This window comes from Orcinus orca, chromosome 1 (genome assembly GCF_937001465.1).
Source record: "Orcinus orca chromosome 1, mOrcOrc1.1, whole genome shotgun sequence".
Classification (NCBI taxonomy): Eukaryota; Metazoa; Chordata; class Mammalia; order Artiodactyla; family Delphinidae; genus Orcinus; species Orcinus orca.
The window spans coordinates 103,348,907-103,376,824 of NC_064559.1; the positions used below are offsets into that span (position 1 = coordinate 103,348,907).

Genomic DNA, 27,918 nt, shown 5'->3' on the forward strand with positions numbered 1-27,918 from the left:
TGTACACTTTGTACAGTAACCCCGGAGGTAAGATAAAAAACAAAAGCCACCTTGGAAGCGTGGACTCTGCTTGAGTACAACCACGACCAGCTGTGTTCCTCTCAGGATTCCCCACCCCTGCTCTTTTGTCCGGTCTTGGTTCTGGGAGTGAGTGGCCTGAAGGGGCAGGGAGTACACGGGGTTGAGGCACATGTGGAAACACCCACTGACCTAGCTCAGAGGCCTCTGCCACGAACAGAGAAACAGGCCTACTACCTACCCGGTCCGAGTGGGGGCAGAGCAGCCTCCCGTGAAGGATGTCTTCTTCCTTCTAAGTGAAATAAAGCAGAGAGAACAGGGAGGTCTGTTTTTAATGAGCATCTTTAAAAGCCTTTGCAACAGCAGACACAGCCCGGAAACCCACACTGATGGCAACAGGGCTTTCTCGCTTCCAGATGACCCTGCAAAACAGAAATGGTGCTGCTAAATCAGGAGTGTGGCTTTTTCCCACCTCACATTTAAAAATCCCAACCTTCAAAATCATTTCAGAAATCCTGCCTGAAAAATGTGTGATGGCCCTCACGGCGTAGCCTGGTTTGACGATGAAGGGGGCAGGAAAGCGCCCAATCCAAATGCAACGAGGGAAACTGCCCCCACCCTTTCCAGAAGCAGTGGGAAAGCCCTTCTACTCCCGCCGCCAAAGACACAAGGAAAAGGCCACCTGCAGAAGCACACAGGAATTCTGCAGCCTGAGAGCAGGCTCTTGATACTAACGGATCCCACCCCATTTCCCTGGCTCTCTCTTTCCTCCAGAACTACTCAACTTCCATTCTCTTGATCCATGTCACTAGATTAAGAAGACGGATGTCTCTCCCTGCCACGGACATGCCAGACAAACCCTGGGCCTCTCTTCACATTCCCTAAAGTAGTGTCAGGAAAATGAAACACTTGCACGGAACTTCTCTGCAGCATCTCTGTTTGGTTTCTTTCACACCCTGGGCCGAGGAACCAGTGCTTATTTTCACAGGAGTAAAGAAGCCTCTGACTGTAAGTGAGGTTAACACCCACCCCGAGGCTGGATGCTTTCTGTTCTCTCTCAACAGCTGAGCATCATGATTTTGCTAATTAAGCCGCTTTCTTCTCCTTAATTAGCTGCATGTGAATCTTGTTGGGAAGTCTTGGATCCGTGAAATAGTCTGGGATAAGAATTAAAAAGAAGAAATCATCTAAACCCAAGGGAAAAAGACTAGGCGAGAGACAGCTCACTCTGCTAAAAAGCCAGGAAGGCTGTCTTAGCAGGACTGTTACTGGTGGTCCTGCTTTACAATGTAATATGAGATGCCACAGCAAATCCCAAGGTCACTGTCTTCCCTGCCCCCACGCTCCCCCCCCCAGAAGTTCTGAGCCTCCAGCTCCAGCGTTCCCAGCAAGGGCTGACAGGGCGGTCCCTGTCCCCTCCACACCGCCCTGCCGCTGGCCTGTCAGCTTGCTGACGCACAGGGAGCCATGAGAGGGCTGAGGGAGTTTCTGGCTTTCTGCTCCAGGCCCATCTTGGGGCCCAAATAAATACCAAGTGTTATTCTTGTCTCAGCTCGGCCTGCTGGCTCCTGTCTCTGAGACATCACGCCCTCTCTGAGAATATCCTCTCAGAGGAGAGCCAGGCTCTTGCAGGATGACGACAGAAGAGGATTTTTATATACCCAGCATAACGTGAATCAGAGGCAGCATCTGCTGTGACAGCAAAGACATACTTAGATTCAGTCAGAAACGGTTTGAGGCTGTAATCCCAGGGCTAAAAGGACCCAAGAAATCATGGAGCCCAGCCCCTTCCCTTTAAATACCATTGACCTCAAGCCATCTCAGGGCAGCGGAGCCCATTAGAATCACCTGGGGAGCCTTTAAAACTGTGGATGCCCGGCCCCACCCCAGACTAATTAAATAAAAACCTCTGGGGGTGGGCCCGGACATCAGTATTTTTTTAAAATTCCCCAGATTATTTTAATGTGCAGCCAGGGTTGAGAACCCTGCTTTAAGATTCCCAGGGAAAGAGCTGCCAGTCTGTTCCTTAGGGAATCTCAAAATTCTTAACAATCTTTACCACGAGGAAGTTCTGCCGCGTTTCTTATCTGTCCTCATTTTGAGGAAATGACATTGAGGAAAGAGCCTTTTGAAAAAAGCTCCCTTGGGAGACACTGGATAAAGAAGCACCCCAGACTCTGCAGGGAGAATCCTGGGCTTGTCCGAGTCTAAATTCACAGTAACACTCCTGGTGCTCGTTTATCAAACGCCCAAAATGGACGCTGCCTTACTCACCTGCAGCAAATTCTTGAATGTTGTCTGGTCTTTTCAAAAGCATTTCTCTGGAAAACATCAAGGGATAAGGGGAGGAGGTAAAGCAGGTCCTGCACTGTCGGGGCAGATGACCCGAGACACACCCGTCCTGGCAGGCGGAAAGCCAGAGGACTCCTGCCAAGGACCCTTTCCTTCGTGATTTTCCTTCTAGTCAGGATCTGAGGCCAGGAGCAAGACATTCTAAATGGCAAGAAGCCTAGGGAATGCTCACCTCACAAGACAGCAAGTGCTGCAGCCAAGTGAAGCTTGTCATTCACTCCACAAACATTTCACAGAACCAGAGACCAGGCCCAGGCCAGGCGGCAAGTGGAAGAGCTCGCTGCCTCCTCCTCAAGGGACTCAGGTGTGGTGGGACAGATGTGCAACCCACAACCTTCCAAGGAAGTGTAACCAGGAATTGCCACGGGTGGGGGGGAGGGCACAGTAAACCACGCTGAGAGGACGGACTTGAGATGGTTGTTGGCCCTGCATACAGTGGACACTGGGACAAAACCCAGGGCGCCGGTGCCACTGGGGAGCTGAAACTGCCTTATAGCCCACCGACTTTTATAGCTCATAAAGCTCGTTCATAAATGTTATCTCACTCTACACTCTGTGAAACAGCAATGACTGTGCCCCATTTTACCTATGAAGAAAGCAAGCTTTCAAAAGGTTGACGATTTGCCCAAGTTCATAAAGCAAGTAAATAAAGGAGAGGAAGCCCAGGTCTTGTGGTTCCAAGGCCAGTGCTCTACAACATGGCCTTGTGGCCGTGGCTGCCCTGCCCCACCAGCATGGAAGGCTGTCCCTGCCCAGGAGGCCCCTGCCTCCCAAGCTTCAGGAATTTTGCTTCCCCTCTTCTCCTTCAATTCAATTTGAGAACTGTTGAGCACAAATTCTGTGTAAGTCACTATATAAGATATGGGGGATTGATTTTAAAAAGATAAAATATAGCCCCACCTCAAAGGAATTACTGTCAAGTGAAAGGAAATGGGTAAGTTCCCAAATGTCCAAAAGGCCAAGTAACCTCCAGGTAGTGCTACGGGAGGGTACGAAATAGTGTGCTGGGAGATCATAGGAGAGAGAGTGATTCCTTACGGCAAGACCCCCAAATCCTCACAGAGCAGCTGGCGTCTGAGAGCGCCCTTGAGGTACACATGGGACGAGGGCTGAGGGACAAGAGCCTTCCAGACCAAGGAGCAGCAGGAATAAAGGCCCCAAAATTAAAGGGAACTGCCCATGTCCTGTTGACAGTGAACTCCAGAGGGTAGGAACTGGGTCGTATCCACCTTTGTTTCCCCAGGGTCTAGAAGAGCACTCAGGGAGTGTCAGTGCCCCTGCAGAGGGCGGTGGAATGATCAGAGAGGTCCAGTCTGGCTGGAGTGGGGGCACGTGCAGGGAGTAGTGGGAAGCGAAGGAGGCCCTAGTATGGAGGGCCTTAAAGACCAGGGAGAGACATTCATACTCAGTTCAAGAGACAATGGTGGGGGGACTTCCCTGGTGGCACAGTGGATAAGAATCCGCCAACCAATGCAGGGGACACGGGTTTGAGCCCTGGTCCGGGAAGATCTCACATGCCACAGAGCAACTAAGCCCACGTGCCACAACTACTGAGCCTGCGCTCTAGAGCCTGCGAGCCACAATTACTGAGCCTGAGTGCCACAACTACTGAAGCCCATGGGCCTAGAGCCCGTGCTCCTCAACAAGACAAGCCACCGCAATGAGAAGCCCACGCACCGCAATGAAGACCCAACGCGGCCAAAAATAAATAAACATATTTATATTTTAAAAAAAGAGAGAGACGGGCTTCCCTGGTAGCACAGCGGTTGAGAGTCCGCCTGCCAGTGCAGGGGACATGGGTTTGAGCCCTGGTCCGGGAAGGTCCCACATGCTACGGAGCAACTAAGCCCATGCGCCACCGCAATGAAGAGTAGCCCCCGCTCGCCGCAACTGGAAAAAGCCCGCCTGCAGCAACAAAGACCCAATGCAGCCAAAAATAAATAAAAATAAAATTTTAAAAAAAAAAGAAGAAAAAAAGAGACAATGGGAATGGATAAACAAAGCGTGGTAGAGTCACACAGTGGAATACTACACAGCAATGAGAATGGAGGATCTAAGATACTGCTGGGGATTCCCTGGTGGCGCAGTGGTTGAGAGTCCGCCTGCCGATGCAGGGGACGCAGGTTCGGGCCCCGTTCCGGGAAGATCCCACATGCCGCGGAGCGGTTGGGCCCGTGAGCCATGGCTGCTGAGCCTGCGCGTCCGGAGCCTGTGCTCCGCAACGGGAGAGGCCACAACAGTGAGAGGCTCGCATACCGCAAAAAAACAAAAAAAGATACTGCTGAGCAAAAGAAGCCAGAGCACATATTGTGGAATTCCATTTGTATAAAGTACACAAAAAGGCAAAATGAATCTGTGTGATTAGAAGTCAGGATACTGGCTAACTTTTTGGAGGAAGTGACTGAAAGGGGCCACAAAGGGTCTGAGGTGCTAGTCAGGTTCTAGTTCTTGATCTGGACACTAGTACCCATGTGTGTTCTCAGCTTGTGAAAGTTCAGCCAGTTTAGGATATGCCACTTGTCTGTACTTTATATTTCAATAGAATGTTTTTTTTAAAAAAAAGGCAATATTGTGGATCCACTGAAGATTTCTCCAGCCAAGGAATGATATGATCTGTGCTATGGTTTGGGAAGATTCATCTGCCTGGCTGTTTACAAAAACACCTAATAAAGCCTGTCTACAATTTCACACTTTGTTATCATATCTCCAGCCTAAAACCTGAGATCTCTGGATGCCTAAAATAAGTTAGATCCCTATTTCTAACATTTTTCAGTTCTAAAATTCAAGGCATTAAGAGCTCCATATACTGTATATATGAGTATAGGCTGGAGAGTGGTAGCTGAATGGCCATAAATCATTAGGATCTGCAAAACCCAAGTGGTGAGCTTGCCTCCCAACAAAAACAGAGTGGGGCTTCTCATGGCTTGCAGTGAGTGTACAGCAGAGACCTGCAGACAGGTGAGGACAGGCATGCTGCCCAGGATTCTGTCCCCTCTTCTCCCTTCCTCTTTTCTCACAGGAAGGACCATCTGAAGCATCCAATGCAGACGAGGGGCTGATTCTGGTTCACTCTGGTATTATCCAAAGGAAATAACAATCACACCAAAAAGAAAACCAAAAGCAAACCCTCAAAGTTCAAACACTTCCTCTCCCCTCTCCCCTCCCCCTCAGAAAGAGAAAGGCCTGAAAGGGGCCAGGAGGATTTCAGGAGAGGAGCTTCCAGGACAGCAAAAGGAGAAGCCTGGTGGCCTACCTGGCCCAGGGAGGGGGATGATAAGGAAGGAAAGGGAAGATGCCTAGAGCTGTCCTTGCAGACACCCAGCTCCTCCTGGAAACTGTTCCTGGGCAGAGAAGCAGGGCCACCCCTGCCATGTGACTAAAACAACACCCTCTTTATTCACCACCCCCAAGGGTTCTAATCCTTTTGTTTGTGAACATTGCAAATGGTGAGTTAATTCAGGTTTTAACATCTATCCCCAATCTCGCTGCTGGAATCATTCTTAACTTGGATTGCAAGCTCCCCAGGATAGGAAAGATATCGTCCTTTATCTCCCTTTAGAAGAAAAGGTACAGAAAGTGATGGCTTGATCTCCAGGGCGGACACTGACAGAGGACCCCTAAACTATCTTTTGCCCAAGCTTTAAGCCTGGCCCCCAAAAAACAAACCTCACAGACAGGTTTCCATTTTCCCTTTCCCCTTCCCCTATCTGCCCTCTGAGAATCGGCTGCCACTTTGAAGAACAATGAAGCATGGAAAAAAGACACCCCTCCAGGCCTAGTTTTAAAAAGACAAAGGAGAGCCCTACCTCTGGCTCCCCAGCTCCTGTGTGCTTACAGTGCAACACAGTGGAAAAACCAGGGGTTTGGATCCTGGTTCAGCAATCTGGGGAAGGTATTTCACCTGTAAAATGGAAGTGATAATAAACTATCTTTGTAGACTTGCTAGGAGGATCAGCAAAAATGTACCAAAATGTCATACACTGTGGGCCCTGGGGACACAAACATGGCTCCACCAGCTTAGAGCTTTGGTCCAGAGAAAGAAAATGCAATTATACAATGTGATAACTGCTAATGTAGGAAACCAACAGCAGTGCCTGGAAATGGAAGCCATTATTATTTAAATCGTGCCTATCTGTTTGTAGCCAAACAGTATTCGACATAGCTCTATTGTTTTCATCCATTGATGCTCCATGATTTTTTTTTCCCTCAGTTCTTTGCTTTTCATCCTATTAGGAACATTTTCATTCAAGCAAATGCCATGCTGAAAGGCAGTGTGGGGGAAGGAAAAAGGTGCTCCAAGACATGGTGGAAAATGGTTTTCTTTTCCCCATGACTTACAAGGGAGTGGCTTCCAACCCTTGGGAGTCTTTCCACACCAATGTTCTCAGGTAGAGAAAGGCCAGACGTCTGAATTTTTTTCAAGTTCTAGTGACCTTGTTAAAGGCTTCTGATAGAGAATAGGGTTCTACACCCAATGGCTGCCTGCTGAGTTTCTCAATGCCAAATTCCCTCTTCCAAGTGTTGGAAGGTATGTATTTATCCTTAGAGCTAAAGTGAATGCATATTAATATTTTTGAGAATTTTGAGATAACCGAAGGAAACCTCTAGAGATAACAAGAAAACCCTGGGTGCCACAGACCCCGGCGCTAGAAAATAGTCAATCTCAGGATATTTTCTAAACTTCAGACCCTAAAGGAAGCAACAAGTAGTGTTTAAAGAAAGAAGAGGTCACTCACACTCATCTATCCCCAACGAGATTTCCACTATTTGCTCAAGGCCAGTCTGAAAACCACCTACCTGAAGAAACCACTTATGAGCAACTCCACTTCTTTGTGGGTCCTTAGGTACTTTTCATTAGTAATCCGAGTCTGAATCTGGAGGGCAAGAGAAAAAGGTCATGCTTCATGAGGAGAAAGATTTCAGGGTTCAAGCCCTGGAGGTGTGGGGGGCTTGGGGAAACAACGTGCGCACTTAACCCGGGTCTCTTCCCAGGACGTTTGAACATTGAAGCCATCTGTCTTCTTACAGATCAACATCTTCAATGCTGCCTCCGGCTCAGGCTTAGGGGCCTTAACTAAGGTCGGGTCTCTACCGTTGGGAAGTTCTTGTTTGTATCTAAGTTAAGGTATCCGGCAGTCATTTCGGTCCATTTCTCTGGCCCATCCCTGTTTAAGTTTTTTTCTGGACTTTCAGGCGCCTGTCGGGCTCTGTTCAGGGCTCCAGAAGCCTAGGGTCCGCCGGGTGTGTCCCCACCCACCCAGCCTTCCGCCCCTTTATCTGGGAACAGGCTCCACGTCCCTTTTCTCTGGGGCCCTTACCCACGGGGAGCTGCAGTCTAATGGAGGCGGAGGTCGGGGGCCGCACCCACCTTGAAGCCGCGCAGCTTCTCCAGCTGCTCGGGGCTCAGCGCCTCGGGGTACAGCCCTTGAATCCCGCCCGGCAGGGTCGCCATCTTGTCGCGGTCGTCAAGGCGACGGGAGGCGCGGCTGGTGAGGACCCGCCCCTGGCCTGGCCCCGCCCTCTCCAGAAGGGGGCGGGGCTGAAAGAAGCAATAAGGGGGCCACTCTGAAGCCGAGGAGTAAGCTCTGGAAGGTGTCAAAAGGATCCCCTTCCCCAGATTTGGGGACTGAATTCCCATTTTGACTGCATATGAAAATGAGCCCTTCTTGACCCCACCCAACCTCAAATAGTTTTTTCTTTAGCTCTAGAGCATAACTGGAAAAGGGATTCCTAAGGCAGAGTCTCCCAGAATCTGGTTCCTGACTCTCTCATTTAAAGCCTAGTAGTAGGGAAGGAAAATCTAGGCTTCTTCCCTTTCCACCGGCCCGGGAGCCAAACCCTTCCATCCTTCAAGTGCAGACACTTGACCCTGAAGTCTTGGATTCTTAACACAACATGAAAGCACCCCCATAGGATGGAATGAACCGAGTTCTACAAAGGAAGGAATGTTCTCAGACTAAAAATGCTGGAAAGGACCTGGGGACATGCTGCCAGAAGTTTCCCCTCTTGGACTGACTTTCTTGTGTAGATTAACTGCTCCTTATAAATTCTAAATCATGTTTCCCACTCCCAATGGAGTAGGGGAGGGGAAAGGCAGTTGGTCTTCAAGATGTGTTCTTCTGCTATCTAATTAAGAAGAGAACGTGAGACAGAAAGCCAGAGAGCTGAAAATAGCACCTAGAAAGGGCAGGAGGCTGTCTGACAATACACGCAAGTGCTGAATTTCTACACCCCCACGGAGATCATGAGCAGCAGAGACCTTGTGAGAGGCAGAGAAGAGCCCAAAAGGAGGCAGTCTTTTCAGATTTGAGAAAACTGCCCAAGAAGCAAGGAAAGAGCTTAACAAGCCCAGCATTAGGCCATGGCCTTGGAGGGGGTCTCTCTGCCATCTGCCTCTCAGAAAAGACTGAGGAGGGAATTCGCCGGCAGTCCAGTGATTAGCACTCCGTGCTTTCACTGCTGGGGCTGGGTTCAATCCCTGGTCAGGGAAGTAAGATCCCGCAAGCCGCACAACATGGCCAAAAAAAAAAAGACTGAGGAAAAGAAGTGAAAATGTTGGCAGTTCCCAAGCCAGGAAAAACACCTCAAGAGGTAAATTAAATAGTGGGCTACAAACCTCTTCTCAGAAACCCCATCTGGGTAGTAATCATTTTGATTGTTTTTTAGGAGAGAGAGTTATAGTGAGAGGTAGATAAGCTGCCATCTGTCAGAAGTGATTTTTTTAGGCAGGAGCAGAGGTTAATCAGACGTGATAGTTCCTGTTGGCTAAGACCTGTCTCTTCCCACCCCTCCACCCCCCAGAGAAGCTAGTGTTGGAACCTCTAAGTTGCACCATCCAGTGTGGTCACCACGAGCCACCTGTGGCTATTAAGCGCTTGAAATTTGCTGAAAGTGTCAGATGAGCTGTAAGTATAAATCACTCACTGGATTTTGAAGACTTGGTATTTTAAAATGTAAATATCTCTAATAATCCTTACATTGATTACATGTTGAATATTTTGGATATATCATATAGACTCGTTGAATAATACATTGAATATACTGGTTAAATAAAATATATTATTAAAAGTCATTTCACTTTTTCTTTTCACTTTTTTAATGTGGCTACTAGAAATTTTTAAATTATATATACAGCTTGCATTACAGTAAATGGTGCTGGTCTGGACAGTCAAATCTACACACACATACACACACACACACACACACAGGCATATACACGCACAATTCCCTCCATCCCCCACCCCATGCATAAAATAATTAATGTCTTCCTTCTGCTAAACTACGATCTTCTTGTGCTTTGAGAATCAGTCAAGCCTTTCTTGACTGACCACATCCCATAGCCCAAACCCCAAATACACATATATGTAAATGAGAGAGGCTACTTTTCTTTTTTTAACAGCACCTCAGTTCTCACTATTGTAAATTGTGTTGGCCTTTCTTACCTCTCCACTTGAGGTAGAAGCCACTCGAGGGAAGGAAGATTATATAATCAATTCTTTGTACACGCTCACAGATTCTGCTACAGAAGTCTTCACTCTGTTTTCAATTAGTGAGGCCAGCAAGTATTTGATGACTAGCCATTCTGCCCACACATACCTTCACTACATTTTGACCTTTCTGAAAAGTACCCCAATTATTTAGCATGTCTCGTTTCCTAAGAATCTAAAACCAGGAGTGAGCTCTCTCTTTATAAAGTCAATAATCTTTTAATGTAGGGCATCTTAACATTGAGTGCAGAGAATAAGAAAGAGGGTGAGCTTGGGGATGGTGGGCAGAGAAAGTACCTTGGAGGAACCTAGTTGGAAGCCTCACCTCCTCCTGGAGAGCAATTCCCTGGTATGCGCCTCTGGGTCATTTTTCCCCCCAGTCTTCACCCCACAGGGCTTCCCTCCCCTACAGCCTGAAGGACAACAGAGAGGTGCCCACAGTCGCCCAGCAAGGAGGGCCTGAAGAGAGCTCCCATATCTTCTCTCCTAAACCCCACCTCTCCTCTCAGACTGAAGCCTTCCGTCTGGGGACCACAAACTAAACGAAGGATTGGAGGCGTTTTGCTGCCTGCAGCTGTCTCCTCAATTGCTGACTGGGAGGAGGAGTGAGGGGAGTTCATTATAATTCATTTTTGTGAATGTTTAATATTTCAATTAATATGATCAGCCCCAAGCCTGAATGAGCAGCAGGGCGGCAGATCTGCTGACAAGACACAGAGTAATGAGATCAACAGGGCCATGGGGTCTTCCTAGGCTCCATCCTCAGAGGGCGTGATCTGTTTAGCATCTCCATAAATACCAAGATCAGATTAGGAGGCAAGGGAAGGAGCAGTGGGGGTGGGGAGATGGGTGGAAAGTTACTTTCCAGATGTATTTGCACTCTTGACTCCCTGGCACTGCCATCGCATATTCTGACCACCCTGCACTGGGCCCTCTCCCATCTCCCCCTACCCACCCATTTTAGAGGACCCTATTGGGAGCACCTGGACATCGTACCATGAAGTGTAATCACGTCTACACATACACACACACACACACACACACACACACACACTCACACTCACACTCAAACATACATACCTGTCAGAATGTGGCTTCAGGCCACAGAAATGATGCTAGGGAAGGATGGATGGTGGTGAATGGAGAATCAAGCAGTAGAAGGAAGGATAGCCCTCACCCAGGGCTCAGATGAAGACACAAGAGGAAGAAAGGCTAGGCTCAACCACTCCCCCCATTCCCAAGAGGAGATTTGACAGGGAAGTTAAACGCATGGACTTGGAACCACACTGTCCGGGCTCCACCCTCAGCTATACCTCTTTCCAGTGTGTGACCTTAGGCAAGTCATTTAATCTCTCTGTGCCTCAGTTTCCTCATCTTTACTCGAAGATAACGATAGAACCTACATCATAGGGTGGTGCTGAGGGTTAAACAAGTTAGTAAATCTAAGGCACTTAAACAATGCCTATGACACGGACCAACACCGTAAGAGCCATCTAAGTGATAGTACTATTAATTCCCTTCCAGAAGAAAAGCCTGCCTGTCCAGAGAGCTGAGGCAGGGCTGCTGGGATTCAGGCGGGACAGATTTCAGAGACACCAGCACCACTGTGGAGACATCAGCCCCATTCTGGGGTGAAGAAGGGGTGACAGGAGGCAAGGAGTTCCACAAAAGCTGTGAGCCCAGGTCGGTGAGCACCTGATGGCAGGCAAGGGCTGCCCCGTCCAAGAGGTTTGATGCCAGCAGACACTCCCTGCATTGAGAGGGAGCTGTGAGTGAGCCCAGTGTACAGAGGGGCCAAGCTCCCTCGACATCACAGGGCAAACTGATCATCTGTAGAAGTTTAACTGTTTAGGGGAGTAATGGCCCCCAAATATGCTTCCCTCATCCCTCTTTGTTACCTGACTCAATTAGAGAGTCCCAGTCAGGGAACATAACTGGGGTGGGGGGGAGGGGAGAAGCAGAAGGAAGGAATTTGGGGGTTTCCTCTGCCCTAAAGGGGAACTTGCCAGCTGTGATTCTGCCCATTGAAGGAATCAGGAATCTACTCTCATCAGAGGTTCTTGGCATTGACTACTTATTCGAGAAATATTTGTTAAGCTCCTACTACGTGTGAACAAGACACTGTGCTGGACACTGTGAACAGTAAAAGCTGAATTAAACAGTGTCCTGGTCTTCAAACAGCTTCCAAGTGCGAGCTCCCGCTGTCACCACTGCTGCCTCCCTGCCCACGCACTTATACACACAAACGCCCCAGAGGGCGAGAAGGGGGCGTCGGCAAATGCCAGCAAGATCGAGTTTTTCTTGGTTCCCTTTCTGGAAAACACAGTTCCCTCTCTGCATTCATCTCACCCTGCTCTCTCTTCCACAGCCCCCTTTCCATCTTTCTCTCTGGGTCCCTTCTGCCCTTTCCCCCAGGCTCTGCGACCTGCTTCCCTCCCCAGCTACACCCTTCTCCCCACCCGCCCCTAATCTGCCCAGCCATCTCTATGCCATCTTCTTTTCCCTGTTTTCTTCCCTTGGCTCCCCAGATGCCAGCTCCTCTCTCTTCCTCCCCCCTGCTCCCCTCTCCTGGGTCTTCTCTTCCAGCACCGGGGACAGCTCCAGCCCCCGGAACAATGGACCCCACCTTAGGGCTCCTCTATAAATTCTCCATCTTAGTGCCTTGCCCAACTCGTGATTAGGGAGTAAGATGGGGGAAGGGTTATTATCAACAGGACCAGCTGCTCTTCTGGGGGTGGGAAGGGAGTCAGGGAGGAAGGAGATAGGAAGAGGGCGTGGCTCTTGTCTGGATTGTGCGTCCCTCTCCAGGGTAGAGAATTTGTCTTCCACCCCTGAGACTGACATCACTGATGTCAGGGGAAAGGAGGTGGGAGTGGGGAGGGGGGTGTGGAGGGGGGAGGTTTTTGTTGAGGAGAGCGCGGCCGGAGAGCAGAGCTCCGGGACCCAGGTGACCGGGAAAGCAGGCAGCCCCAGCGGCGGGAGCAGCCAGCAGCAGCCCAGGCCCGGGGACCGGGGTGGGGGTGGGAGGGGGGCTGAGGGGAGGACCTGAAGGGAGGCGGCAGGGCCAAAGGGACCCCCGGCGCCCTGCCGCCATCAGAGATCAAGCATCTGGCATCAGGGATCTTCGGACCCAGCAGAAGGATCAGCCACAGGGGAGGTGTCCTCCCAGGGAAGCCAACGAGAGCTCCACCTGCCCCACATCAGGAGTGCCCCCCCCCAACGCTGCTGGCAACCATACCAGGACCCTAACCCCTCAGCCTGCAACCCCATCACCCTTCTCAGGCCCTTTCCTCCACCTCCAGCTCTAATCTCAACCCCTAGTTCCCAGCGCCCCTGCTACCACCCTAACCCTCCAAGTCTTGGCCACACTGCCCCCCATCCTGGGATATCTGCCAGATCTCTGGGAGGGAGATCGTTTGCTTGGGCTATGCCCCCTGGTGGCATGACAGTGTCTGCCTAGACCCCTGACCCCGAGCCCTCAACTCCCTGGGCCTCCTTTGTGTGAAGAGCGGCCCCTCCGCTCAGCACTGTGGTTGAGGCCAAAGGGAAAGCCAGCCCCAGCCACTTGCCTCCTTGCTGGGCAGCTCCCCCTGGCCTTCGGGCCTCTCCCTGCTCCCCTCGGCCCCTTCTCCTGGGCCGCCCCAATGAAGGAACCGGATGCCATCAAGCTGTTTGTGGGGCAGATACCGAGGCATCTGGAGGAAAAGGACCTGAAACCCATCTTCGAACAGTTTGGTCGGATCTTCGAGCTGACTGTCATCAAGGACAAGTACACCGGGCTGCACAAGGGTGAGGGGTCAGGCCAGGCTGGAGAGGCTTCAGGGAGTGGGCTGGGAGGTTGGGAGGCTGGGAGGAGGTGGGGAAGCCAGGCTGGAGGGATGGAGTGGCTGGAGAAGGCTGATCTGGAAGGAAAAGAGTTCATGGGCTGGGGAGTGTGGATGGAGGAGCTAGAAGAGAACTCAGCTAGGGTGACCAGGGGACCTCAGGTGGAGGACCAAGGAGAGCCTCTCTGGGGGAAGAGTTGTCCAGGTGGCTGCAGAGATGTGGACCCCAAAGTTGAGGGGGATGATGTGGATGAACTCAAGGAAGGATGGAGGAACGAGAGAGCTGGTTTGAAAGATAAGGAGCTGGGCAGCGGTGTGTGTGTGGAGGGGGGCAGCACGCACAAGACTGAGAGTCTTAGTAGCCTCAGATACTATTGGGATGGGGGTCGGGACACAGGGTCAGGTGCTCAACCTGGAAAGAGTGGATGTTCGTGGAGTGGGCAGGGCAGCTCCAGAACTAAAGAGGGGGACCTGGGAAACAGTGTAGGACAGAGATTGGTAAAGATCTGGGAAGCGTAGGGACTCGAAAGTTAAGGGAGCTGGGGGTGAAAGAGGATGTGCCTCAGACCAAAGGGCTGTGCAGCTAAGCAGGGTCAGGCCTGGGGTCAGGCCTTGGAGAGCCCCAGACACTGGGAGTCAGAGGGGCCACGCTGCCTCCCCCTCCACCGGCCCAGGGACTCCGGCTCCCCACTCTTCCCTTTCCTTCTCTAGTCAGCTCTCCACCCTCCACCTGCCTCCCATGGAGCTGGAGAGAGAGGAGGAAATAGAGAAAATGGGAGAGGAGAGGGCTGATGATGACCAAGATGGAGGGAGGTGGAGGCAAAGGAGAAAGGGGAAAGGAGACCAGCTAAGGAAGAGAGAAAACCACACTACACGTACTTGTCTGGAGATCACATGCCCCTTCTCCTCCCCCCACACAAAGCCCCAGCTCCCACAGCCCAGGCGTTCTCCCTCTTCCATCACCCCACCACGTAAGCCTCCTGGTCTCGGGGTCTCTGCCCTGTGCTCATCAGCCCAGAGACTCCGGGGACGAATGTGCACCCCCTCTCAGACACCTCCCCACCCCAGCAGGCAGAAGGTGGCAAGAAGGGACAAGCTTCCCAGTCCTCAGTTTCGTGGGGGGTAGGGGGCCTTTTAGGGAGGGGAGACCGGGGACTTACCCCCGACCCGGTCTCTCTGCCCCTGCCCCTCCTCAGGATGTGCCTTCCTGACATACTGTGCCCGCGATTCAGCCCTGAAGGCCCAGAGCGCCCTGCACGAACAGAAGACGCTTCCAGGGGTGAGTCCCGGCCTTTTCAAGGCCAGGGGGCTGAGAAGGGCCTTAGAAGGGGCACCACCTTCCCAAGACACTGAGTGTATTTTCCACCTCCTCTCATCACCGGGAAGCCCCTACCTCCTTGTAGCACCCCGCCTCCTTGCTGAAGATGCACGCATTTCTTCTCACCAAGAGAGAAGGAAAACAGCGATGAGCAGAGTAGATATAACCCTTGCAAAGAGCAGAGGTAGCCCTTTCCCCACTTCCCAACCTGCCCCCGGGGCAGCACTTAGAGGAGGGACTTAGCTGGTTGGGAGGCATGGGGAGAAGACTTTGGACACCAAGTGCAGGGCCGAGTGAGCAGGAGGCACTCAGGCACTCTTTCTGGCTCCGGGGAGGAAATCTGCCTGTGAAATGGGGGAGGGGTGCCTGCGGCCCGAGATGGGCAGCTGGTGCCTGCCCGCCTGGCATCTCTGTGCTGACTTCTGAGGTCGAACAGGCTCACCTCGCGTCTCCCAGGAAAAGCCGCGGGAACAGTGCCATAGGGCATCAGGGTGGTCAGGGCCTGGTGGGCCTGGGCTGGGAGTAAGCCCTGTGGAGGGGGGCTGCGGGCAGCAGACAAGGGCAGGGGCAGCCATCAGTGTGGAAGATCAGGCCTGACCCCACCAAGTGTGCCCAGGGAGGCAGGGGGTGCCTCTGACGTGGCCTCCCTCCTGCAAGGTCAGAGCTCTTTGTCTTCTTCCCAGGCAGCCTTGCAGCTCATCCCAGGCCTGGGCTGGCACGGACAGGAATAAAGAATCTCAGACTGCCCCCCAGTTACCCATCCTGTGGGGAAAGGATGTGCCGTTCCCTTTCTGTATCTATCGGCTTCTGTTGTCTTCCCTGGAAAGTACCTCTTGAGAGCTAACTCCACCCTTCCCTCCAGCCAACATTTGCTAAACACAGTCTGAGTGCTGGAGACACACCTGTCACATCTTCTCCTTCCCTCGTGTGGGAATGGAGATGGAGCCCAATCCTCTAGCTCTTCCTGGGAGAGAAATAGACAAAACAGATGGGAAGGGCGGCGGGGGGGATCTAGGAAAATTAGAACTGTCTCCACCACTCCCAACTTCACCCCCTCCATGGCTCTGTGACCCTCTGTGGCCCTCAACCCTAAATACCACTATAGGAAAGCAGATCTGCTGCCAGCTCCCCACCTTCACCCCACTATCTTATCCAGTCGGGGGCAAGGTAGCCCAGAACAGCCATCGCCCACAGAGTTAAGGATCTGTGTATGTGTGAGCAGGCTCGGGCTCTAAGCAGCGTGTGTGTGTGTGTGTGTGTGTGTGTGTGTGTGTGTGTGTGTGTGTGTGTGTGTTTGGGCACATGAAGCCCTATTCCCATCACATGACCTCACAACTCTCCTCTCTCTTTCCTCTGGGGAGGCCCCCCACAAATCAGCAGTTTTCATTTCCATTGCCGTTTCTCTGTCTTTTTCTGTTGTCTCCTATCTCTCAGAGCCTCTGCGGAAACCAGAGAGGGACAAGGGAGAAGGTAGAAAGCAGGGGTACTGGAGTGGGGACATGGGTGAGAGAGACGGCGCCGGGTGCACAGGAGCCCCAGGGCCATCTGTGCCAGCTGGGGGCTCCTGCCCTGGCTCTGTCCCCCTCCAGCTGCCTGTGTGGCTCAGGCAGGGCTACGCCCTAGGTGTGGAAAGGCGCTGCCTCCTCTTCCTGAGGTAATAAGGCCCAGGGTGGGAGGTGAGTGAGAAGGGAGCCCCAGTTAATAATTGTCGAGCCTTGCCCCAAGCTCCCAGGTGAGGTTGAGTCCTCCACTTTGGCCCTTGCCCCAGGGGACAGAATCCAGAGGCACCTGACAGAGCCTTTAGTAGGAAATGAGGAGTTCTATCCTCCAAGGGGCCCCCCGTGCTGGGGGTTTGGGGGAGCAGATGTCTATAACCAAGCTCTGCCTGACCCTTTGTGCCCCCAGATTTTTCTCAGCCACCTGCCTTTCTGGCAGCAGTGTTTCCCCTCAGACAGTCATTGAGTGTGTGTGTGTGTGTGTGTGTGTGTGTCCAGCGTGCCAGCTCTTGCACAACTGTGTTGGGAAGTTCCTCCTACTGTCTAATCTCCGTGCCCTCTGACTGCAGGTTCTTTCTCTAATGGGGGCATTTACCCGCTCTCCTTTCTCCCCATCTTTGTCAGCTCAGAATCCGGAAGATGCCACCATATTTGAGTGACGCTTCAGGCTGCAGAGAGAAAGAATGGGAGCTGGGCCTATGGCCATGGAACCGCATTTCCTTCTCTCTCCCCTAAGAGTTCCCAGGAGAGGCTCTGTCACAGGTCCCTGGATTCTTCCTAGGAGCAGGGTGTGACCTCCTGGAGGTGGTGGTGGGAAGGACCCCTGTCTGGCCTGCGCTTCCCCCTCTACTTGGGCCAAAATCCCACTCTGGGGACACGGGTCCTCCCCGTCATCTTGCCGTTGGGCAGGTGGATTCTGGCTCCATGGAGAGGACCTGTGTGTGGTCTGGGACACCGGGCGCAAGTCTGGAGTCGGAAGTGGCAGGGCACCAGGACTGTGCCCTCAGGAAAATTAGATCTGTGGGCATGGGGAGCTCTTCTTGGAAGTGGAGTCTTAGCTATTGGTGAGAGGGACTTACTTACAAGTGACCATGTTGGTAGGGGCCTCAGGGATACTTGGTAGGAGTATAAATAGCCCCTTCTTCTTTGGGAGGCCCTGGGGAGGGCTTATCACCTGGCGGGTGGTAGCTAGGGAAGAGAGGCGCCCGGAGCCAGGTTGCCCGGTAAACAGGGCCCAGCTGGACTCAGGGGAGGAGGCAGGTGTGCCCGAGCTGAGCTAACAAAGGCCGAGCTTCCCACAGGAAGTGCCAGGCCAAGAAGGAGAGGCTGGGAACGGGGCACTGGGGGCCACTGAGGGAGGAGTCTGTCTGTGAGGGAGTGGGGAGAGCCTTCCGTCAACGTGGTCTGTGCTGTGGTCTGCGCACTTGTGTGTGTTTTTGTGCGAATCCATGTCAGCTGTGGATACTTATTGATATGCTATTTTTGTGCCTGGGAGCCTTGCAGGGAGGGAACACCATCCTTTCTCCCCGGATCCCAGGTTCCCCAGCCCCAGCTAGAGCAACAAATCCCCAGGGGCCTGTTGGGAAGGGGTTAGTGCCGAGATTAAGAATTCCCCGAAGCTGTGACTCCAATCCTACCTCTCCTGTAGTGGGAGCTGGGGGGCTGGCTGCTGACCTGCCTGTAAGAGGACTTCCTGATGGCTTTGACTGGAGTACGGGAGAGAAGGGGAGTGAAGGACCAAGAGTCCTGAGTGTCTGACCCCCACCCCTTGCTACACACACACCAACTCACACACAAACTCACACGCGCTCCTGAGGAGATTGAACCTCCGATGGGATAATCCCAGATTGGTGGAGGATAAAGCTGGGGCAGATTGGCCGGAGGATTTGTGTGACTGTTCCCCCTCCACCACCCCCACCCCCACCCCCAGCTGCTCTCAGATCCAGAGATTGGGGGGGAGGGGTGGACAGGGAGGAAGTAGTGGTTGAGGCGGGGCCTAGATTTGATCCGGGCTGAAAATACCTCACTTGCAGAGTCCAGCCAGACTGACTGGCATGGCGTGACACCTGGGAACAGGGTGCAGTGTGAGAAGGGGCAGGGGCAACTATCATTTCTGCACTTCTCTGTGTTAAGTGCTGACACACAAGACCTCAAGGCTAGAATACTAGAGCTGAGGGGAACCTGACTCTAGATCGCCTGATCCAGCCCATTTTACAGATGAGGAAGCTGAGGCCTAGAGGAGAGAAATGACTTGTCCAAGGTCACCCAGCCAGTGAGTGGCAGAGCCAGTCCTCGAAGTCCAGTGCCTTTCCTGAGGGTAACTTTGGCCCCACCCTCAGAATTTGGATGAATGTTTTCTTCTGTTTACTTATTTTTTTGGTCACTAGAACTAAGGCTGCCCCACCATCAGATGAGTGGGGTGGCCAGGTGTGGCCCCAGCGGTCAAAGCCTTCAATAGCAAAATATTTTCAGATGTGAAATACTGAGTCCTTTCCTCCCTCTCCAGTTCCTAAGATGCTCCCCACACTGGTTAAGGCAATCAACCTGCGGGAGTCATTCCCAAGTCCTCTTACCAGACAGGAACATGGAGTGGGGAACTGTCTGCATTTCCACTGGAGGCTGAACAAAGGGAGATGCTGCAGGAGTAGGGAGAGGGTAGAGCTCAGGAGGACTTCCGGGTACCCGGAGAATCGCGAAAGAGCACAGGACAGCATTTCCTCCTTTAGAGCTGTCTTGGCGGTGAGACATCAAGGATTTGATCTGGAGGAGGAAGGCAGGAGCTTGGACAGTATGGCCCCTGCTGGGCCTGCTCAGCGCCTCCCTCCAGAATCAGGAAGCTCTCCTGGGCCCCTCCCCCACCTCCCAGCCCCCACCAAATCCTCCACCCCCAGCATACCCTGTTCCCACCCCCCCTCCCCACTCCTTCTCCGGGTGTGTGGAGCAGCACAAGTGATGACGTCACCATGGTCGCCTGGGCGACGGGGACGGATAAATCAGGCTGAGTGGGCGGTTGCCATGGCGCGCATTCTCCCGTTGCCACGGAGACTGGGCATCTGCTCCCTTTGTGCTGCCCGAGTGCCTTCCCCCAGGGGTCAAGGGGTGTAGGGGGGCAGAAAGAGAGGCAAACACACCTCTAGGGGTCAGAAGGAAGTCGGGGCATCTGTGGGGTCTCCCTCAGTCTAGAGTCTTCCTTGGGGCTGCTTGAGGGGGTGGCCTCTGTTGCTCCTACTTTGTAGAACTGAGGCAGCTTTTGCTGAACAGCCCTTAGTTGGGCTCTAACTCAGGACCCGGGTCCTATGGGCAGCCCCACTCTCCCCCTAAGGAGGGCAGCACCTCTCCCCGGCCAAATCATCTGGGGCCCTACCTGAGCTTAGAGTCGTGCCCCAGGAGCATCCTCCTCTACATCCTCTCCTTCCACTACCTCTAATCCCCTCAGGTCCAATCCTAAACAAGATTAAGCCCCATCCCTCCCTTCCCATCAGCACTTTAGAGGGCTGGGCCTGGGGCTTACTCCCTCTAGCCTCTCCACAGGTCCTGGCCTGGGGAGGCCTCCTGGGGTGGTCAGAGGAGGTCCCCAGCAGTTGCTTTCTCTTCTTTCCTTTAGATGAACAGGCCGATCCAGGTCAAGCCAGCCGACAGCGAGAGCCGAGGAGGTAGGTTCTGTACCTTGGGACTCAATCCTTCTCCCTCAATCCGCAGGCCTAGGACTTGGAGTAGCTGAGGGGCAGGCTTTCTGAGGAAGAAAGTCTGAGAATTCTGAAGGGTTCCCAGTCAAGATGGGCATAGGAGTCAGGGTGGCCAGAGGGGATGTGATCCAGCCCATTGCAGAGACGGCAAGACTGAGGCCCAGAGTGGAGTGCAAGTCAGTCCTTCAGAACTGGTATGCACAGTCTATGTATCTGCAGCCCATCCCCCAACCATCCCTTCTTTCACGCCCTAGAGCCATCGGTCAGGGGTGAGGGGAGTTCCAGGGAAGAGCTGAAGGCGAAGGGGAGGGGTCTCTCTGCCTGGGCCAAGCTGGAGCAGGGCTGGGAAAGCATCCTGGAGGCCCTGAACCTGCCCTTCCTCCTGTGCCCTACCCGCCAGAAGACCGGAAGCTCTTTGTGGGGATGCTAGGGAAGCAGCAGACAGATGAGGACGTCCGGAAGATGTTCGAGCCTTTCGGGACCATAGACGAGTGCACTGTGCTCCGGGGCCCAGACGGCACCAGCAAAGGTAGCCCACAGATACCCCTTCCCCGCCGGGCATTCCGCCTTCCTGCCCCTCCCCCACTGGTTCCGTGGGCAATGGGGACTGTCGGGGCCCTCAAGGGTGGGCACTCACCCCTTCCTCCTCCCTCTTGAACTCTCCAGGCTGCGCCTTCGTGAAGTTCCAGACTCACGCCGAGGCCCAGGCCGCCATCAACACCCTTCACAGCAGCCGGACCCTGCCGGTGAGTCCCGCTGCCCCAGCCCTCAGGCCTCTTCCAGCCTGGCTGGGCCCACGCCAGACCCTGGCTCAGAGGGCGCAGTCCGTTTTGGATAGGGTCTTTACTATCCAGAATGGACTGCCTATTATTGAATGACTATTATTCAAAAAGAATTTTCTGGCAGAAGAATCAAACCTCTTAGGGACAGCTTCCCCTTTCCAATAACATCTCCCAGCCCCTCCTCTCCTGCCTCCTCCAGCCCTCAGCCCTGGTCACCTCTCACCTCTTCTCCCTCCTTCCCATATCGCATCCCCCCACCCCCACCCCGCCTCACTGGCTGGGCATCGGGACACTTGCTTAGAGGCCCCGCGTGCCCTCTGCACATTCATCCTGCTGCCCCACACATTAGCAGTGGGTCAGCTGACTGATCTCGCAGAGGGCTCCCCCAGCAGAACAAACCTCTCTAGCTAGCTCCCAAGGAGGTGAGCTTCCTATAACTCGAGGTTCTCCAGCAGAGGCTGGGCAAACACTTAGCAGGGACCTGGGCGAGAGGACGCAGCATCAGATAGAGAACTGCGTTCCAGACCCTAGGATTCCACAACAGTCCTTGCAAATGTTCCAGGCTGGTTTTTATTTGGCATAGGCTGGTATGAAACTTTGAGGCTGCATCCCTGAGCACACCGTGAGGCCTGGGATGTGGGAGCATGGGGTGAGGTAAGGGGGTGGGGTAGCTACCAGGCAAGACGAGCTTGAGGTTAAACGTTTGCTGTGGCTTGATCCACCCTGGGGAGGATTTCCGGCTCAGAATCTTCATGGAGAAGCCAGGACTGCCCTTTGCATTCTGGGAGCACTTTCCCTTTCCCAGCACATTCCTCTACGTTTTTTAGTCTTTTGCACAGTCTGGCACAGGGGGAGGGTGGGATGAAAGTCTCCCTGCTTTGACATAGGCACAATGATGGCTGCCCTCCCAAAGAGGCCAAGCCACGCGTGGTGGAACTGAGGCCAGGTCGTGAGGGCTCTGGGGAAGAAAGACCCCGACTCTGTCCCTCTGACCACATGGGGGGCCGGTGCCCAGGGTGCCTCGTCCAGCCTGGTGGTGAAGTTTGCTGACACGGAGAAGGAGCGAGGTCTCCGCCGAATGCAGCAGGTGGCCACCCAGCTGGGCATGTTCAGCCCCATCGCCCTCCAGTTCGGAGCCTACAGCGCCTACACCCAGGCCGTGAGCACTGCCCGCCGCCCCCTGCCCTGCCCTCACGCCCCCCAACCCCTCCTCCCCGTGCTGGGCCGGGCCCATCCCCACGCTCTCCAGCGTCCTGCCCCCCCGCCCCCACCACCAATGCCCAGGACCAGGGTTGGGAGGGGAGCCAGGCCAGGGTGCAGGGGGGCTGGCCCCACTCTCCTCTCTTCCCCTGTCCCCAGCTGATGCAGCAGCAGGCGGCCCTGGTAGCGGCTCACAGTGCCTACCTCAGCCCCATGGCCACCATGGCTGCCGTGCAGATGCAGCACATGGCCGCCATCAATGCCAATGGCCTCATCGCCACCCCCATCACCCCATCCTCAGGTAAGGTCCAGGCAGGGCTGGGCTGGGTGTGAGTGGGGCAGGTCAGGGGAGCTACCACGTGGTGGGGGAGGGGAGGGGGGCACAGGGCATCACTCAGGGAAGCCATGGGGGCTGGGAGGGGTTCAGGGGTCAGAGAGTAGCCTGCTTCCTCCCCTCTGCCCTCAGACTTGTTGACTGCTTCTCTGCATTTGTGTGTATGTGTGTGTCTGCTTCTCTGTTCTGTCTCTGCCGCTTTCTCTTCCCCAGGAACCAGCACCCCTCCTGCCATCGCTGCCACGCCCGTCTCTGCAATCCCTGCTGCCCTGGGCGTCAACGGCTACAGCCCGGTGCCCACCCAGCCCACTGGGCAGCCTGCCCCTGATGCTCTGTATCCCAACGGGGTTCACCCCTACCCAGGTGGGGTTCTCTGCCTACCCACCCCTCTCCCCAGCAACCGCCCCAGCTATCGCTCTCACTGCCGGCAGGCATGACACACCTTCCCTCTCCAGGCTGTGGGGTGATAACAGCGCTTTCTCCTGCTCTGTCACCCTGGGCAGGGATGTTCCTTCCTGGTCTCAGCCAGGGAAGCTGAGGCACAGAGAGGCGAAGTGAGTTCGTCCAGGGTTGCACAGCCAGTCACAGACTCAAGTCTTGCTAACGCCAGGCTCTCCCCTCTCCCTACGGCTCTGTGCATTTCCACCCTCTCATTTCACATCCCATGCTCTCCCATGAGGCTCTCCTCCCCACCTGCCTGGCCTCTGCTCCAAGAGGCACTGGTGGGGCTCCCAGCAGCATCCCAGCCCCACCCTCACGGTCAGTGCTGCTCTCCCCAGCCCAGAGCCCCGCGGCCCCCGTGGACCCCCTGCAGCAGGCCTACGCGGGGATGCAGCACTATACAGGTGAGGAGCCCCAGCGCAGGCCCCGGCCTGGGTGGAGGGGTTGGTAAGAGCAAAAGAGGCCCAGAAGTTGGGCCTGGGCTTCGTGCTGTCTGCCAGCCACCCCGTCAGACTTCCCAGCAGGCCATACCTGTGAGGACACGCCTTTACGGGCACGGTCTGAGGCAGCTCCCCCTCTGACACCTCTCGGCCCTGTCCACTCCATCGGCCTGGGCGAGGGAGAGGGGGACTGGGGTGGCTGGGAGGGCCAGGTGGGGCAGGGGCCTCTCAGGAACCCCATTAGCTCTCTCTGTCCTCCCCCCGCAGCAGCCTACCCGGCAGCCTACAGCCTGGTGGCGCCCGCGTTCCCACAGCCTCCCGCCCTGGTGGCCCAGCAGCCTCCGCCTCCCCCCCAGCAGCAGCAGCAGCAGCAGCAGCAGCAGCAGCAGCAGCAGCAACGGGAAGGTGTGGCCTGGGCGGGGAGTCCCAGCCAAGAGCCTTCAGGGCTGGGGTGCCCTTGCCGTGGGCTCCAAGGCCAGCTCTGGCCCCCTGTGTGGGGATGAAACTGGGGGGAGGGGAGCAGGTGAGGTGGCTGGCGCCCTGGCCCACATGTTGGGGGCTGCCTTCCCCAGCCCCCTGCACCTTGAGTCTGTCTCCCAGTCACTGAGCTCTTCCTTCTGTCTCCACTGCCACCCAGGCCCTGATGGCTGCAACATCTTCATCTACCACCTGCCCCAGGAGTTCACTGACTCAGAGATCCTCCAGATGTTTGTCCCCTTTGGCCACGTCATCTCAGCCAAAGTCTTTGTTGACCGGGCCACCAATCAGAGCAAGTGTTTTGGTAAGAATATGATGATCTAAAAGATAAAATATAGCACATTTTGGCCAAACTCCAGATGAGGTCAAGATCTGATGCATTTGCAGGCACTTATGGTTGCAATGGACCCAGTAGTTGAAATCCAGATTGTCCAAGAGTCTGAAAGGACCAGTTTTTACACTCCTGACATCCCATACCAGCTGCTGCCCAGGCCCATCTCTTCCTCCAGAAAACCACATCTTTTCTCCTTAAGAACTGGTCAGATCCATGCTCTGTGAGGATTGGAAGAGGCTCGGGAACTGGGGAAGTTCAGTTGTCAAAAGGAAGGCTTAGGGAGCAGGGTTTAGCTGCCTTCACTCTTTGAAAGGCTGCTTCAGGGGAGAAAGGGGACGTGCTTGTCCTCTGGGCTTCAGAAGTCATTTAGGGTCCGGAGTGGAGGTTTCAAAAGGCAGGTTCTGAGCTACCCAGGCCAAGGAAGGGGCTGCCGCCCCTCAAAGAATGCTGAAAGGAATGTCCCAGGGTGTGTGAGAGGCTGGACTGGACTCATTCACTCAGCCTGTCAACCAACAACTACTTACCGAAAGCCTCCTGTGTGCTGGGCAGTTTTCCGGGCATTTGGGAGACCTGGAGGAAGTAGGGTGGTGACGGGAAAGCAAAGAGCAGGCCTCGGCCTAAGCACAGGACAGTGGGGCAGGGCTGGGGGGGGCGGGGGGGTTGGCGCTGGGCCAGGCCTTATGCCCCTCTCACCTCAGGCTTTGTGAGTTTCGACAATCCGGCCAGTGCCCAGGCTGCCATCCAGGCCATGAACGGTTTCCAGATTGGCATGAAGCGCCTCAAAGTCCAGCTAAAGCGGCCTAAGGATGCCAACCGGCCCTACTGAGGGCCCCAGGTGGGTCCCGCTCCCGTCCTGTGACCTCTGCAGCCCCTTCACATGGCAGCCAGGGCCCTCACTTGGACTGCCCCCACCCCCTTTCCCACCACCCTCAGGGATGCCCACCCCTGACTCTGGGCACTGGAGGCAGGGATCTGCAGCAGCTTCCTCAGCTGTTTTTCAATCACTCAAGTCTCTCTCTCTTTCACTTTCTCTCTCTCGCTCTCTCACACACACACACGCACACACACACACGCGTGCGCGTGTGCACACACACTCACACTGTGACCCCAGAGAGAGCCAGGTCTGTATATGTCTGTGTCCACTCCCTAGAACCTCCCCAATATCTGGTCTCGTTTGTCTGGTCAGTGTCCATGTGTCTTGTGTGTCTCTTTTTCTGGTTTTCCTTTAGGTTGGAGTAGAATTAGGGGAGTAGGGTTTGGGGAATAGGGGGCTGGTTTAGGGTACTGGAGGGTCCTAGAATCACTGGCTCCTAGAATATCTGTTGTCCTGAGAAGTGGGGACATCAGGTCCCGGTGCCCTGGACCCCAGGTGATTTCCCTCATGTGGCAGGAGACCCACGGGACAGGGGAGAGTACACAGAACAGACTGGGGGGAGTCCGAGTGTCAGGGCTCTGGGGAGCAGCTTTGGTTCAGGTGGAGGCAGCTGGAATGCTGGACTGCCTGTGAATTTCACTTAACAGGTCCCCTCCTCCCCACTGCCCGCCAGCCGCCAACCTCATGGCCACAGAGCTGTGAGCTTTCATTACTTTTGTGTTGTTTAATCTCCTTTGGACCAAACCCCTGAAAAAAAAACAACCCAAGAACAATACCCACATTTTCTGTTTTTCCCCCTTTCCCCCCAATCCTGGCTGCTTAACTCCTCCCACCCTGGGGGCCCCCCAGCCCAGGGCCCGTGTCCATTGTCGGCCGAAGCCCCCATCCCCGGACCCCTGCTCCGGGCCCCTGTAAGTTGCATGGAACGAGCGTGTTGTCTTTGGAGCCGATTGTTTGTTATTTGGGGAGGGGTCCGCGGAGGGAAGCGCCCCCCAGCCCAGAGTCAGGGCCGGGGGCAGCTCGCGGGATGTGCTTGGTCAACAGTGGTTGGTGACTGTGGTCTGTGTTCCGTGCATTTCTCTCTCGCTTTCTTTGTTCCTTTCCAAAAAGGAATGAGAGCGCCCCCTAGGGGCTGGGGGGGTCTCGCTCGCCCCCACTAGACTCCAGCCCTAAGTCCAGCCCTGGTTCCACCCTGGCCTGCTCTGCCGCCCTTTTGCGGATGCCCCCTTGCTCTTTTTCCAGGTGTCTGTCCCGACACTGCACCCTCCTCCTTTCTCTGAGTCACCTCTGCCTGCCTGTTTGTTGTCTCATTTCTTTGCCCCTCCTCCTCTAGTCCCTGTCTCCGTTATCTTCCATGTTCCTTCCCTCACGGGCTGTTTGAGTATTTCCTTCCTAATATCCTTTGGTTTCTTGTGTCATTCGCCCCTCCCTCCCGTCTCCTCCATCCCTGCCCCTTGTCGAATGGCTGGGGGGCCGGATGGTTCAGTTTGGACGGAGGCCTTTCTGATGACCTGCCTTCCTCAGCCGCCCCAGCTCCCTCTCCTCACCCAGGGCCTGGGACCTGCCTCAGCTGCCATCTTCTCCACAGCTTCACCCACCTTTCCTTCCTTCACAGGCCTGGAGACACCAGAGGAAGGGGCGCCTCACCCCCTCGCCCCACGACTGGCCCCAGCCCTCTCTGCACATCCGCCCTGGGCCTTGATTGGGCTCTGGGGCAAACGCTGCTTCATGGCCCTGGGGGCACAGGACACCGGCCCACTCCCACCACCCCGCCTCCCCAAAGGGCCTGTTTCCTCCCAGGTGCCCTTTTGGCCTTTGTGAGGGAGCAAGGAACAGGCTCGAAGGCTCTGGGGTATCTGCCTTCTGCTGGGGCTCCTGTGACGGGCCTTCTGCGCCCAGCCTTCGCACTTGCCTCCCCCAGCAGCGGGCCTCTTCTACCTGTGCGGCCCGGGAGGGCAGCAGGGGCCTCCCACATGCTCCCTGCCCACCCTCGCCCCAGCCTCGCCCCCATATTCGGGGTTTCTCAGAAGCTGGTTGTCACACTCCCTGTGGCCACCCTCAGCTCGAGGTAGGATATCCCTGAACCCTGGGCTCCCAGCCCTAAAACTCACTGCCTCCCCCAAGGGCCCCCTCCAAGGAGAAGCCCTGAGGGCTGCCTCTCCGCCAGTCAGCCACAGAGACCCTCCTCCTTTCACGAGGAAAAGACCTCCCCCAAACCCCTAAAAATGTTTACAGTCTCTGCTGGCCCCTCCGTGTAAATAGCACTACCACCCGTGCGTTATCCAGCCCGGCCCAGCCCGGACGCTGCCATTTCTCTTTCTGGGGGTTTAGACAATGTTTCCCTTGGATTTTCTCTCTCTCTTGAGTTCTCCCTTTGCTTTGGGGGGTAACTGGGTATTTGGGAGGAGGGGTGTGGGGCGGGCTAAAGGGGTTTATTACCTGATCATTTTCTCTAGAAAGAGGTTTTAGGGAAGAGAAATGGGGTGGGGGTGGGAGTGGTCCGGGGAGAGTGGGGAGTCCGTTTCAGACACTTCTCTATGCTTAACTTATTTATTTATTGCATTTTACTTTTAAAGAGTTGGTCTTTTCTGTCTAAATAAAGAAAAAGTTTAAAAGCATCAAATAAGTGTCTTGGGAGGTTGAAGGTAGGGGATGGATCGGGGACGGGGTGGGAGGGACGTGAGGAGAGTGAGGTTTGGGAGAGAAAACTCTATCAGGAAGGCCCAGCCCTTGCCTTTGAGCAGTGTCCAGGCACTGATCACGGCTTCATGATCCTATTCTTCTGCCCTTCTTTTGGACTTAATTCTGGAATGCTCCGTAGAGCTGGGCACAGAGGGAAGAAAGCAGGTCAGCAG

The 27,918-nt window shown here is 54.5% G+C and overlaps 2 protein-coding genes across 16 annotated transcripts; one reads left to right on the plus strand and one right to left on the minus strand.

Annotated features, from left to right (window-relative positions):
* Positions 1-331: 331 nt before the first annotated feature.
* RIIAD1 (regulatory subunit of type II PKA R-subunit domain containing 1) lies at positions 332-19,304 on the minus strand. 4 transcript variants are annotated; one of them, XM_049697554.1, is made up of 10 exons: positions 19,069-19,302; positions 17,091-17,163; positions 15,902-15,963; positions 15,442-15,541; positions 7,739-7,909; positions 7,168-7,244; positions 2,293-2,339; positions 1,680-1,707; positions 1,048-1,175; positions 332-440 (listed from the first exon to the last, which is right to left on the minus strand). In XM_049697554.1, exons 4-9 carry the CDS (start codon positions 15,484-15,486, stop codon positions 1,124-1,126), a joined length of 420 nt encoding a protein of 139 aa, XP_049553511.1. In that variant the 5' UTR covers positions 15,487-15,541; positions 15,902-15,963; positions 17,091-17,163; positions 19,069-19,302; the 3' UTR covers positions 332-440; positions 1,048-1,123. The 4 variants fall into 4 exon arrangements, with proteins under 4 accessions (XP_049553511.1, XP_004285271.2, XP_049553509.1 ...); XM_004285223.3 differs by lacking the exon at positions 1,680-1,707 and having other exon boundaries at positions 19,069-19,298; XM_049697552.1 differs by lacking the exon at positions 332-440 and having other exon boundaries at positions 1,049-1,175; positions 1,550-1,710; positions 19,069-19,304.
* CELF3 (CUGBP Elav-like family member 3) lies at positions 12,755-27,918 on the plus strand. Of its 12 annotated transcripts, XM_033415565.2 has the most exons (15): positions 12,755-12,804; positions 13,541-13,646; positions 14,878-14,960; positions 20,100-20,148; positions 20,436-20,450; positions 20,582-20,710; positions 20,848-20,927; positions 21,979-22,122; positions 22,323-22,464; positions 22,711-22,860; positions 23,277-23,342; positions 23,646-23,783; positions 24,016-24,159; positions 24,888-25,024; positions 26,679-27,917. In XM_033415565.2, exons 4-14 carry the CDS (start codon positions 20,100-20,102, stop codon positions 25,013-25,015), a joined length of 1,185 nt encoding a protein of 394 aa, XP_033271456.2. In that variant the 5' UTR covers positions 12,755-12,804; positions 13,541-13,646; positions 14,878-14,960; the 3' UTR covers positions 25,016-25,024; positions 26,679-27,917. The 12 variants fall into 12 exon arrangements, with proteins under 12 accessions (XP_033271456.2, XP_012394280.3, XP_033271449.2 ...); XM_012538826.3 differs by lacking the exon at positions 20,436-20,450 and having other exon boundaries at positions 20,585-20,710; positions 26,679-27,916; XM_033415558.2 differs by lacking the exon at positions 14,878-14,960 and having other exon boundaries at positions 12,790-12,804; positions 26,679-27,918.

What these genes read in the sequence shown, in the direction of transcription:
- CELF3 (XM_033415555.2), top strand. Translation starts at nt 13,502, where the DNA reads ATGAAGGAACCGGATGCCATCAAGCTGTTTGTGGGGCAGATACCGAGG. An exon ending in AACAGAAGACGCTTCCAGGG is followed by an intron (nt 14,961 to 20,099) that starts GTGAGTCCCGGC and finishes TCTTTCCTTTAG; the next exon opens with ATGAACAGGCCGATCCAGGT. An exon ending in CGGGGTTCACCCCTACCCAG is followed by an intron (nt 22,861 to 23,276) that starts GTGGGGTTCTCT and finishes TGCTCTCCCCAG; the next exon opens with CCCAGAGCCCCGCGGCCCCC.
- RIIAD1 (XM_049697552.1), bottom strand. Translation starts at nt 15,486, where the DNA reads ATGCCCTATGGCACTGTTCCCGCGGCTTTTCCTGGGAGACGCGAG. An exon ending in CTTTTCCTGGGAGACGCGAG is followed by an intron (nt 7,910 to 15,441) that starts GTGAGCCTGTTC and finishes TGCTTCTTTCAG; the next exon opens with CCCCGCCCCCTTCTGGAGAG. An exon ending in CTCATAAGTGGTTTCTTCAG is followed by an intron (nt 2,340 to 7,167) that starts GTAGGTGGTTTT and finishes GATGTTTTCCAG; the next exon opens with AGAAATGCTTTTGAAAAGAC.